General features: G+C 41.6%; 1 protein-coding gene across 1 annotated transcript in view; it reads right to left on the reverse strand.

Annotated features, from left to right (window-relative positions):
• Positions 1-1375: 1375 nt before the first annotated feature.
• Positions 1376-13841, reverse strand: part of LOC115176896 (mitogen-activated protein kinase kinase kinase 5) — a 35147-nt gene continuing 22681 nt past the window's right edge. The window contains exons 16-28 of the mRNA XM_029737262.1: positions 10250-10386; positions 8391-8496; positions 8058-8215; positions 7571-7763; positions 7013-7184; positions 6491-6662; positions 5719-5904; positions 5150-5255; positions 4682-4922; positions 4267-4376; positions 3446-3543; positions 3048-3124; positions 1376-2741 (exon numbers count right to left, since the gene is read on the reverse strand). Of these exons, the coding sequence (XP_029593122.1) occupies positions 2627-2741; positions 3048-3124; positions 3446-3543; positions 4267-4376; positions 4682-4922; positions 5150-5255; positions 5719-5904; positions 6491-6662; positions 7013-7184; positions 7571-7763; positions 8058-8215; positions 8391-8496; positions 10250-10386 (1871 nt within the window). The 3' untranslated portion in view covers positions 1376-2626. The remainder of the gene's footprint in view (positions 2742-3047; positions 3125-3445; positions 3544-4266; positions 4377-4681; positions 4923-5149; positions 5256-5718; positions 5905-6490; positions 6663-7012; positions 7185-7570; positions 7764-8057; positions 8216-8390; positions 8497-10249; positions 10387-13841) is intronic.

Consider the following 13841-nt stretch of genomic DNA (forward strand, 5'->3'; position numbering starts at 1 on the left):
TGTCTCTGGATAAGGAACATTCCTCCATTCCACTTGGCAGTGTTCAAAACTACATGGTTTCTGGCAGGGGGTATGCGATACCATATCCTCAATCCACGGGGTTGCATTCCCTTTAGACCCGGAGGTCTGCCTACTGGGTAACTATACTAACACCAATCTTAGGCAAAGTCATACTATAAAGCTAACAGAAATATTGCTAGCGATTGCCAAGAAATGTATTGCCTTGAAATGGAAATCGGATTCCCTCCTGCCAGTTGCAATGTGGCTATCAGAAGTTAATAGTTGTATCCCACTGGAGAAAATCACTTACTGCTTGAGGAATAAGTTAAAGACATTTTACAGAATTTGGCAACCTTTTATTGACTATATGGAGAATCTCCCCTCACATCACATTGATTGAATCTCTATATAATTCTTATATGTTTCACACGTAATGTATAATATGTAGCTTACAGCAGGTGACCATATGAGTCAATGTCTCATTATTATTTTTATTTATTTTATTATGATTTATGTATCATGTATGTTTTTTATGTATTATGTATGCCCGTATATATAATTTTTATTTTTTATTACGCTTGTCTGTTACCGTCACTTTGTCCTTTGTTGTCTAACATATTTTCACTTTTGTTTTGAATGTTATTAATTGGAAAATGCAAAAATGAAATATAAAAAAAATAAATAAATGTTGTCTCTGGATAAATGTGTCTACTTTATGACTATAATGTACAAATGTAAATCTGAGAATATGGGAAAAATTCAACCAAGGTGGATCTCTCACCATGTCACCACCCATGGGTATTATGGTAGCTTAGTCACTCACTGTCACTGTCTAAATCTGTCAAATACTTGGTTCCTCTGTCCTTGGAAGAATCTCAATTGCATTTCCTTGATTTGATTTGTCGCATCCCCTCTCACCTTTTTAATCCAATGGATTTTGAGGAGGCGGCGAGAGGACGTGAGGATGCAATTGAAATTCTCCCCTTGTTTCCTCACCTCCCTTTCAAAGCACATTGTGGTAGAGGAGTGAAGGATCCTCCCCTCGGGCCCCAATGCACTTTCAAAGAGAGGCAAGGAGTGAAGGAAACAAGGACAAAGGAAGCAAGCTGTCACGTCCTGACCATAGAAAGCTGTTATTTTCTATGGTAGAGTAGGTCAGGGCGTGACAGGTGTTTTTTCTAGTTTAGATTTTCTATGTTGTTATGTTCTAGTTTTTGTATTTCTATGTTTTTTTGGGGGGGGGGATGATCTCCAATTAGAGGCAGCTGGTCATCGTTGTCTCTAATTGAAGATCATACTTAAGTAGTTGTTTTTCCCACCTTGGTTTGTGGGAGATTGTTTTTGAGTTAGTGTATGTTGCACCTCTTCGTCACAGTTTGTTGTTTCTGTTCTTTATTTGTGTAACTTGCAAGTTTCACAGTTCAATAAAATATGTGGAACGATACACACGCTGCACTTTGGTCCGCTCCTTCCGACGTGACACAAGCATTTGATGTCTGAAAACTAGCCTCAGCCACACAAAATGCTTGATAAGTTTACTGATTATATAGATTTAATTATTGATCCTCAATTTTCTTGACAGGACCCATTGTATTTTATAAACCATAAAAACATATAGAAGCCATTTATCTTTTCCATTCTTCAGAAATGTTTAGCATGGCTATAAATGATAGAGAAGTTGACTAAAGCACAAACAGACCTGGCTACTAGGCATGACAAAGAAACATGCAGTGTCCATGTTTCATGTGACATTTTTGAATGACATGTAGATGTTTTGTTGTTGCTAGGTGGCGTTTGTGTCATTATGCCTACCTAGACTTTTATTCCTGTAACTACCCATGTGAAACTGAAAGAAAATCATATTTAAACATGACATTTTTAACATGAACATTGGCCCCTTTCTTTATCAAAAGACCCACATACACATCTTACAGACACCACCAGTATGTACACCACTATTCCCGCTTATTTTAATGACCAGTCACCAGTGCACATTCTCGCAAAAGTGTATATTTACCATCAATAACATACCTTTTCTTCAAGCTTTAGGCCCTTCTAAGATCTCAGAAATGGTGTACATTAAAGAGGTACAATAGAAAGTAGTTATTTTGTTTTATACTACACACCAAACTATCAAAGGAATATAAAGTATCCATGGAGGTATGGAGTGTCTGTTAGGTATAAATGTGACAGCTGTTGGCCCTAAATATTCCCCTTTCCCCTGCATATGTATTTCAAATATCAGAGAATTGTCAATGGTTTAGAACGCCATTTCAGCCAATCAGATTGCAGATTTCTCAAACCCGTTTTTATAAGTATAGGTATTCACAATAAGAAATGACAGAAAAACATATCCTTTACTGTTCATCCATCTTTCTGTAACCATTTCAGTTTCAATATAACAACTTGGGGAAATACTAAGGTAGGTCCATTTTTATTGACATGATTATCTTGTTCTCAGAAAAACGCACATGCGCGCACACACACACACACACACACACACACACACACACACACACACACACACACACACACTCCTGCATCTTAACTATGAGATAAATTCACAGACTCAGTAAATCTGTACCATGTTGTGCTTATAGGACCAGCCTATTCATGGAACATGTGACTACCCATCCGAGAATGTGTCCTCGCTCTCTTCAGAGTGTGTGCTGAGCTGAGATTTGAGCTGTGACTTCCTCCATGTTGTGATGGCCGCCCAGATACGACACAGCATCCCTCCTCTGTGGAGAAACAGTTACAGTAAAAAAAAAAAAAAAACATTACAGTACAGACCCTTTGTGTGTGGGTGTGTGTCCATGTGTGTGTGTGTCACATCCATACACCCTCACACTGCACAGATCCTTAGTCACATCCACATGTATCCACATTGACACATCTCAGCGATTCACAGTACTTTCACAGTCCTTTGAATAACAACATAACAACCATCCAAACAGAAAACAGTGGGTTTTCCTCATTAGCGCAGATCAGTTGTTTCCTGTTTCTGCTTTAAGGATGTGTGAACATGATTGGAGGAGGCAGGTCACCTTATGGCACAGTACATCAAGTCATCCCTGCAGGCCATGGTGAGGAGACAGTCCAAGGTGAACTCGTGAGAGAGTAACTAGAAACAAAAGCACAGCATGAATTCTACTTACACAACATCAGTGAGAACAAGCCTCTAGCCTCACGCAAACACTGACTGAAACTGAGCTACATCATAAAGACAATTTTGTCATAATGGATTACTTTCTCTTTTTTCAGATTTTCCGTGGTGTAGACTTTTGGGACTTGTCACATTATTATAATGTGAATAAGGCTCACTCTTTTCACCAGTTAGATGGTTTATTCCATGCATGTAGTTACCCATCAATCAATAGTCACACCATATTTTGGTAACCAATCCCACATCATTAAATCGCAAGATATTTTTGAAGTCCCTTACCTTGTCTATGGTGTCCTGATCTACTGGGATAGCCTTCAGCCAGCAAACCAAGGACTTGACTTCTGGATTCGAACTTATCTGCAGGGACAACTCTGTATCTACAGGAGGATGAGAAGACAAGTCGGCATGATCTGGTCACCAGTTTGCACCATCATGCTACTAAGCTGAACATGATGAGAATTTCAAATGCAGATTTTCAGTAATGGTTAAGGTGTTAGACTGACAGTCACAGGGACTGAGGTTTTGAGTCCCAGTCGGGGCTATTTGCGACATTATCCGTTAACATGGGTAAAGGAGGTAATTAGGGTCTAAAACAAAATCAGTCCAACATTTTCCTATGCCAGTTTCTAATCATTATTATGACTGACACATCTGGTTCGAAGTCTCGAATCTCAGCAGCAATGAGCTATACGCCTTAAACTCAAACCAGTAGAGCAGAAATCCACTGCCTGAGGGTGAGGTGTGGAGAGAGATCTAAAAACACAGGGTGTGAATCACAATGCCTACCAATTTTCTCAATGGCATTACATCTCTCCATTTTAGGAATATTACAGTAGGCAGGCTTTAACTTGTGGGGCTTCAACCTCCTGTATCTACATGTATACAAAAACACACAGGATTTAACGGCTGATGTTCATTACTTGTTGGGCAAGGAGTGTTCGGCCTTGCTACATACTAAGGTGTGGCTGAGTGACACAGAATTTGGCTCACCAAGGTACCTCACCCAAACCTACAATCTTTACCAACACACTAGCCTTAAATGTGCTGACATTAGCAATAGTCAGACTGCTTTGGGATGGAGTAGGAGCTGAAAACATTACCTGTGGGTTCTGATGTGTTCCTGGTAGACATCTGATCCTGTCTACTCTGGACAGAGTTCCTCAGTAGCGCCTGGTATTCCCTCTCTTTCTCACTCAGCTGGGTCAGCAGTCTAAAACACACTTAAGTCATTATGGACCAGGCCTGAAGTAACAGTACATTTCACTATTTACACATCACTTCACTGTCCATTTTGTAACTGGTTGCAATGTAATGCTTGGTGGTGTGCTGGCATTGTTCACTGAATCTGTAGGAATGACCATATTTTCTTTACATTTTAAAGCCCATTATACTAAAGGTGAAAAAAAAGGAAACCCCACGTTAAGGTGGAATAAAGAATAAAATGACAATACAAATGCATTTTTGTCATGCCAAAAAGCAACTGTAATATAAACAGCTAAGTAAATGGTACTGAACCTGCGCGTCTCCAGTCGTTGATCTCTCAGTTCCTGACTGAGGGGACAGTTAGTGTTGTACTGGAGGCCATTGGGTAAGCAGGGGCTTTCTGAAACCCCTATGGTCTCCGTGTTGCCTGGCGCCGCCACCTGGTCATCTGAGAAGACTGCAGGCAAAAGCTCTGCTAGCTCACTGGGCTGCTGCTCTCTTTCTGGGCTACTCTCCTCCGTCTCAAAGGAAGACTGCAGCTGGAGCTTGAGCTCTGAAAGTCATCGAGGTGTTTGTGAGCAAGTGTGTGTGCGTGTGTGTGTGTGTGTGTGGGGGGGGGGGGGGTTGGGAGGTGGTGAGGTCTTTGAATGGTGGAGTTGGACTCAATTCCAAATCCCAGAGTCATATCATGAAATTGAACTGTACTTCTATGAGGAATTTCCATGTCCAATACAACTGATAGAAGTTGATGGAATTAGGCCTGACTCTACTGGTTCTTACCTGGTAACAGCACAGTAATGGCGTCCTGTACGGCCTGCCTCAGCAGGTTATCCAGAGCAAACATCCAGTGAGGTTTCACCTGCTGCTGCCTCAACACCTTTTTCACCTGCACACACACACACACACACACACACACACACACACACACACACACACACACACACACACACACGAGGGAGTGAGTAGAATGGGTTAGCACATTACTATTGGGTGTGACGCAGAGCCTGTGGTCGAGTGGTAAAACTCCTGCCTATTGACACATATACGACTCCCCCTGTTTAATCCCATGTCCACCCTTGCCTTGAGATTACTAACTATCTAATACTTGAGGAACCATGTGTGTGAAATATATGGCCAATGACAGTACGCAATCTTTCACATGCCAGGGAGAAATGGAAACTGGCAGGGCTACTGCCCTCAAGGACTGGCTTTGCAACTCCTGGGTAATGTTCATTATGTACCAAATGAAAAAGAACAGGGAGGGACTACCCGGACTAGTCCAATAAGATGTTTATAATGCTTTCCGTTGCATACCCTAATGAACACAACCGTGACCTCCAGTGACCTACCGCATCCTGGAAGCTGAAGAGCACAGCTCGCAGGTTTTTGAGGGGTACTGCAGTAGCAAGCAGTGTGGAGCGCAACTTCACCAGGCTGTTGGTCAGGTGCCTTCTGTCTGGAGAGCGGATGTTCTCCCGCAGGCAGCCAATCAGCTCAGAGATGTGCTCTGAGGTCACGGACCCAACGTCTGTTTGCTTAGAGGCAAGGAGAGAGGAAACGCAATAAAATATTTATAGGCAAAGAAACCTACAAATGTAAAATGTAGACATAAACAATCATTCTTTCACACCTAACATGTACAGCAGACTCCTGATAAGGGGATACTCCGTTTAAGGGCCTTGTGGTCCTGTGTAGCTCAGTTGGTAGAGCATGGTGCTTGTTACGCCAGGGTAGTGGGTTCACTTTCCTGGGACCATCCATACGTAAAATGTATGCACACATGACTAAGTCTGCTAAGTGACATATTATTATTATTATTATATTATTTCACCATACATTGTCTTTAATTGCTCTGGATATATGCATGCTCTGATCGGTTGGGTGCATGCCCTCATAACAATCCTAAGCCATTGCATTTATCAGGAGTTGACTGTATCTCAATTAGGGATAGACCCTTCTCTGGGGGTCATATTCAAAAATTGTCAAAGAGTAGAAGTACTGATCTAAGATCAGGTCCATCCGGTCTTATTCATTATGATCTAAAAGGCAAAACAGATGCTAGATCAGCACTCCTACTCTGACACGCTTGATACATACAGCCCGAGATCTCTCGCTCTCTACCTGAGGTAGTGTGTTCTGGATGTTGTGCACCACGTCGGTGATGTACTCAGTGAGGATCCTGTGCAATGTGGCCCTCCTCTCGCTGTCCTTCCTCAGTAGGAACAGGCCCAGGTTCTCCCCTGACGTGGCTGGACTAGCCGTCATGTCCACAGTACTGGGCTCCTCTGACACCCTGGCCACCACAAGGGGGAGACAGATATACACCAATGTCACATAGATAAAACATTCTGCCATACAAATATGGTCTTTGGCAATATATAGCATGGGCTCTCTCTCTCAATTTCGTGAAAATCTGACCTCTCCTCTACTCCCCCCCTCTATCTGCAGTGATTGGAAAATAAGACAGCATGATGGAAGCTCAACATGGAGCAGCTGGATTTTTCAGACAATTTAGGAAAAGCCATAGTCTATCTTGAGGTTATCTATTGCATTTACAGTAAGGCAATGATCTACAATGAAGTTGTTTCCCAAATCTGACGTAATCGAATAGGGAACCAGAGGGTATAGGATGTTTTAACCTACGGCAGGAAGCCTCTGGTGCTGGGTGGGCTCTTTGTAATGTCCTTTCCTCTGAGGGGGGAGATGGCCCTCCGGAGGTCCCAGGAGCACGACAGGTCCATCCTGTCAGTGTCCCTGTCTGTATCTGTCACACGTATAGACACTGGGACAGACATACTCCGCTGGTAGATGTCACCTACAGGACACAAAGCAGGGCAGAGTCATTAATTACCCCAATAATGGTGACGGAATGGCGATGAGCATAGCGTTTCTGAATTAGGAAGACTATACACAGACAAGGGCAATAATAATTAATATTTCAGACAATTATGAAAATAATGAGTGTGGTGATTGAAATTAGGATCCCCTTTTGTATTTATATGTATTTTTAAAAGAACACAGACAGACAGAGGCCAAGAAAGGGATTGCTTTCCCATCGTCGGGGGGGTATGTGGTCCGTAGCAGGCAGTGCTACCACAAGACCGTACTCTGGCACTGATGATGACTATAAAAATGATGATTAAAATAACGTTATCTATGATTATGATGATAACTATAACTATGATGATGAAGATGACTCACCAGCATCCGTAGGCAGTGTGTCAGGCTCTGGCTTGGCCTTCCTCCTGGAGGTGGACTTGAGGAAGGAATCCTTGAGCAGCTCAGAGGCCGTGGCCCTGTTGTCTGGGTCCGGTGTGAAGCAGCTCATGATGCAGCCTTTGGCCTCAGCTGACATACACTCCGGCACCTCCGGGTGGATCTTGAACATACCAACCTAGAGGGAGACGGAAACAGAGTACGTACACTTCAAGGTTGTGTTCAGTAGGGCACGCAACGTAAAACGTTTTGCAATGGAAACTGACAGTTTCTTATTGGACAAGTTCAGGTAGTCCTTCCCTGTTTCAGTATATCTTCAGTTTGATGCTTTATGAAAACAACCCTGGTTTCAGCTGGTACAATTCTTTACAGTCCAGTATTTACCTAGTATTCACAAGTACTAACAAAGTATAGGCTACAATGTAATAACATACTAATTATCAAACCTTTTGGTTTCTAAGAGAAAGATTACCTTGAACATGGCTGCCTGTGGGCTGCCCAGCTCGTGGAAGGGTGGTTTCCCCGTGGCCATCTCTATGATGGTACAACCCAAGGACCAGATGTCTGCAGGCTTCCCATAACCCCGCGGGCCCTGGTCGATGATCTCTGGAGCCATGTACTGCAGGGTCCCTAAAACACCACAGAGCCGTTTAGACACCTGCCTACACAAACACGTAGGCAACACATGTAAATAATATTCATACCAACAAAGTCAAATATAATGTTCATATGCAAAAAGCATGGCCACATACCCAACCACACTCATACAAAACCATCAAACACACACACACACACACACACACACCTGTAAAGGTCTCTGTGCAGGGGTTGATTCCCGCCAGTCGTTTCGAGGTGCCAAAGTCAGAGATCTTGAGAACACCACTGTAGGTGTTAATCAACACGTTGTCACCCTGTGAGGAAATGACTCATTTTTTTACACTGTAGAAGTCGCCCGATTAATCGGCATGGCCGATTAATTAGGGCCGATTTCAAGTTTTCATTACAATCAGTAATCGGCCTTTTTGGACGCCGATTATGGCCGATTACATTGCAATCCACCTGTTACGCGAGTGCAGCGTCAAAAGGACCTTGTTGCTGCAAGGAGTCAAGGTAAGTTGCTAGCTTGCATAAAACTTATCTTAGAAAAAACAATCAATCTTCACATAATCACTAGTTAACTACACATGGTTGATGATATTACTAGGTTAACTAGCTTGTCCTGCGTTGCATATCATCAATGTGGTGCGTGTTAATTTATCATCGAATCACAGCCTACTTCAAGTTTGCCAAACAGGTGATGATTTAACAAAAGCACATTGTGCTTTTTTTCGGCAATCTTTGCACAAATGTACCTAACCATAAACAGCAATGCCTTTCTTAAAATCAATACACCGAAGTATATATTTTTTAAACCTGCATATTTAGTTAAAAGAAATTCATGTTAGCAGGCAATATTAAGAAGAGAAATTGTGTCACTTCTCTTGCGTTCAGTGCAAGCAGAGTCAGGGTATATGCAACAGTTTGGGCCGCCTGGCTCGTTGTGAACTGTAAACTAATTTGCCAGAATTTTACATAATTATGACATAACATTGAAGGTTGTGCAATGTAACAGCAATATTTAGACTTAGGGATGCCACCCGTTAGATAAAATACGTAACGGTTCCGTATTTCACTGAAAGAATAAACTTTTGTTTTCGAAATGATAGTTTCCATATTTGACCATATTAATGACCAAAGGCTTGTATTTCTGTGTTTATTATATTATACTTAAGTCTATGATTTGATAGAGCAGTCTGACTGAGCAGTGGTAGGCAGAAGCAGGCTCGTAAGCATTCATTCGAACAGCACACTACTGCGTTTGCCAGCAGCTCTTAGCAATGCTTGAAGCACAGCGCTGTTTATGACTTCATGCCTATCAACTCCCGAGATTAGGCTGGCAATACTAAAGTGCCTATAAGAACATCCAATAGTTAAAGGTATATGAAATACAAATGGTAGAGAGAGAAATAGCCGACGTGCTATAATTCCTATAATAACTACAACCTAAAACTTCTTAACTGGGAATATTGAAGAACTGGGAATATTGAACCACCAGCTTTCATATGTTCTCATGTTCTGAGCAAGGAACTTAAACCTTTGCTTTTTTTACATAACACATATTGCACTTTTACTTTCTTCTCCAACACTGTGTTTTTGCATTATTTAAACCAAATTGAACATGTTTCATTATTTATTTGAGACTAAATAGATTTTATTTATGTATTATATTAAGTTAAAATAAAAAAAGTGTTCATTGTTCATTCAGTATTGTTGTAATTGTCATTATTGTAAATATAAAAGAAATCTAAATAAAAATCGTCCGATTAATCTGTATCGGCTCATACTCGGTCGACCTCTATTCCACTGGATACACTTTCCCCATAAAACATAGTAACACATTAGTAGTTGAGTAAGCAACATACACCAGGTTCATGCTCAGTAGGGCACAAAGTAGCAAAACGTTTTGAAACGGAAATAATAAAGGAGCGTTTCTTAAGTCTAGGAAGTCCCTTCCTGTTTCACTCCAACACAACCAGCTCTGACTGTATGAATTAAAATCTGCTGTGGCATTGGTACTTTTTTGATTAGCAGCAACAACAAACGGTATCCTTGCGGACACCTCACCTTGATGTCTCTGTGGACTATCTGGTGGTCATGGAGATACTTAAGCCCTTCAAGGATCTGCTTGGTGTAGAAAATTACGGTGGCCTCGTTGTCTTTCAGGGGTCCCCATTTGGAACGCAGAAGAGAGGACAAGCTTCCTACATGGGACAGATGACATTGGAATGGGTTACAGTTAGATATGCAAGGGATTCAATTTAGGATTCGCAACACCTCTGAGCCTCGTTTCCCAGTTGCGATGTAACTTAAGCATTACGATGACGTACGAGACGCATCGTTATTTACGAGCCAACTTCTTAAGAGTGTTTCCCAGACAACCACGTAAAGAGAACGTTTGCTTAGTGAGTTGTTATACCACGTGTCGACACTGACAGAATCAAAAGAAAAGCAGCGCTGCTTTCAGGTCAGATTTCTCCATTCAAATCTTAACATTAAAACGATTCCACAATACTGACCAAGGATCAGCTCCTAGAGATATTACCACCTACGGCTGCAAATAGGTTATTGAGGCAGCTTATTATGCTTGCATTACATCACAGATTGGGCACATTATTGACCACGTTGTCACACATCATGAAACACTATTAAGCAAAAATAACAGACAATAGCCTAGTCCAAAAATAGAACTCAAATGATGGAAATAGCCCATGTAGGCTATGCATCTTTTAATGCAGTCGTCTCGGTTTTTATTCCAAGCATAATTTTATTCTTCACGTGTTGTATTTATAGTCAACTTAGTTCTGAAGGTCACAGTCAGACAGAAAAAATCTAGATGTTTATGCTGTGTTTAGCGAAGATCTTCGGTGAATAAAATGATGCGAAAGGGCAAAATAAAAGCACCTAATGATGCACTTTGGCTGTGCTACGAGTGGTCTGGATCACTAGATGTGCCACGTTACTAACGAAGGAAATGGGAAACACCTCGGCTACTAAAGATACATCGTAAGAAGGTTCTAACGATGATCTTAACGCTACGAAGGCTCTGGGAAACAAGGCCCAGAATATTCACAATGATAAAATGTCGGAAGTTGAAATAAAACATTACTTTTTAAAGTATTTTCACTTTCTTTAACACTGGTACATCAGAGACTTGATTGCATTGTGAAATCCATTTTTCCTCTATCGCTGGGATACTGGAAACACCCACACATTCTGTGTGATATCCTGCCTGTAGCTATTGCACTGAGCTACACACACACATCTAGACACACACACACAAAAGACCTCCAGACTTCCTGGAAACTAAAATACGATCATTTCGTAATATTCCAGTGGGTTTCACTAAGCCTTCACAACAGTATGTAGCTGAAATTGTAGGGATTTGTACCTTCCTTTTTACAGTGCATTCGGAAAGTATTCAGACCCCTTGACTTTTTCCACATTTTGTTAAGTTACAGCCTTATTCTAAAATGGATTACATTTTTTCCCCACATCAATCTACACACAACAATACCCCATAATAACAAAGCGAAAACAGGGTAAGACATGTTTGCAAATGTATTTAAAAAATACCTTATTGTCATTAGTATTCAGACTCTTTGCTATGAGACTCGAAATTGAGCTCAGGTGCATCCTGTTTCCATTGATCATCCTTGAGATGTTTCTACAACTTGATTGGAGTCCACCTGTGGTAAATTCAATTGATTGGACATGATTTGGAAAGGCACAAACCTGTCTAAATAATGTCCCACAGTTGACAGTGCATCAAAAACCAAGCCATGAGGTCAAAGGAATTGTCCGTCGAGCTCTGAGACAGGATTGTGTCGAGGCACAGATCTGGGGAAGGGTATTAAAAAATATCTGCAGCACTGAAAGTCCCCAAGAATACAGTGCCCTCCATCATTCTTAAATGGAAGAAGTCTGGAACCACCAAGACTCTTCCCAGAGCTGGCCGCCCGGCCAAACTGAGCAATCGGGGTAGAAGGCCCTTGGTCTGGGAGGTGACCAAGAACCCAATGGTCACTCTGACAGAGTTCCAGAGTTCCTCTGTGGAGATGGGAGAACCTTCCAGAAGGACAACCATCTCTGCAGCACTCCACCAATCAGGCCTTTATGGTAGAGTGGCCAGACGGCAGCCACTCCTCAGTAAAAGGCACATGACAGCTCTCTTGGAGTTTGCCAAAAGGCACGTAAAGCACTCTCAGACCATGAGAAACAAGATTATCTGGTCTGATGAAACCAAGATTGAACTCTTTGGCCTGAATACCAAGCGTTACGTCTAGAAGAAACCTGCCACCATCCCTATTGTAACAATTGCTTAACACTATGGGCTACTATATGTTTAAGCTTAAACTCTATTGGACCAGTTAGGTTCGCTACTGGAGCAGTTGGGAGAAATGAAAACTGCACAACTGAATAATTTAGGATAAGAATGCCTGCTTGTATTTTGTAAATAAAAATACTTACAAAAAATGAATCACCTTGAGTAAATATTGATATGTGAAATTTGTACAATGAGCTCAATATGAATGAAATACATCAATGGTACTATAGACTTAGATATCGGCCATATATCCGGCCTATAGTTTACAAGGGTGCACCCAACTCTATCTTTATCTGAGAATCTCTCAGATTTCAATGTTCAAAATTCAATAGCAATACAATAAACATGAATCCACAGAAAACACAAACCAATACACAAATACTGACAAAACCCACTATGAGATGGAATCAAATGTGAGTAACTGTGCTTATCAATAAACACTAATGTTTTTAAGTGTAGCATGTGCTGAAAACAATCCCACTGCAATGTATGATGCAATGACGTCTTGCAAGAAAAATCCTACCACACCATAGTATGGCAGTGCAAATTCAGTGTTCTCCAAGGAAAAGAAATCTTCGCATGTAAATCTTATTTATGTCCTGGATTCGGGCGGCTCGCCATCCTTGGTGGAACTGAATCCATAATCATAAAACCTGACCCGTTTTACAAACAGGATCACACAATAAATAAATAAATAAATATATATACTGCTCAAAAAAATAAAGGGAACACTAAAATAACACATCCTAGATCTGAATGAATGAAATAATCTTATTAAATACTTTTTTCTTTACATAGTAAGAATGTGCTGACAACAAAATCACACAAAAATAATCAATGGAAATCCAATTTATCAACCCATGGAGGTCTGGATTTGGAGTCACACTCAAAATGAAAGTGGAAAACCACACTACAGGCTGATCCAACTTTGATGTAATGTCCTTAAAACAAGTCAAAATGAGGCTCAGTAGTGTGTGTGGCGTCCACGTGCCTGTATGACCTCCCTACAACGCCTGGGCATGCTCCTGATGAGGTGGCGGATGGTCTCCTGAGGGATCTCCTCCCAGACCTGGACTAAAGCATCCGCCAACTCCTGGACAGTCTGTGGTGCAATGTGGCGTTGGTGGATGGAGCGAGACATGATGTCCCAGATGTGCTCAATTGGATTCAGGTCTGGGGAACGGGCGGGCCAGTCCATAGCATCAATGTCTTCCTCTTGCAGGAACTGCTGACACACTCCAGCCACATGAGGTCCAGCATTGTCTTGCATTAGGAGGAACCCAGGGCCAACCGCACCAGCATATGGTCTCACACGGGGTCTGAGGATCTCAT

Source organism: Salmo trutta, chromosome 3 (assembly GCF_901001165.1).
Source record: "Salmo trutta chromosome 3, fSalTru1.1, whole genome shotgun sequence".
In the NCBI taxonomy this organism is placed as follows: Eukaryota; Metazoa; Chordata; class Actinopteri; order Salmoniformes; family Salmonidae; genus Salmo; species Salmo trutta.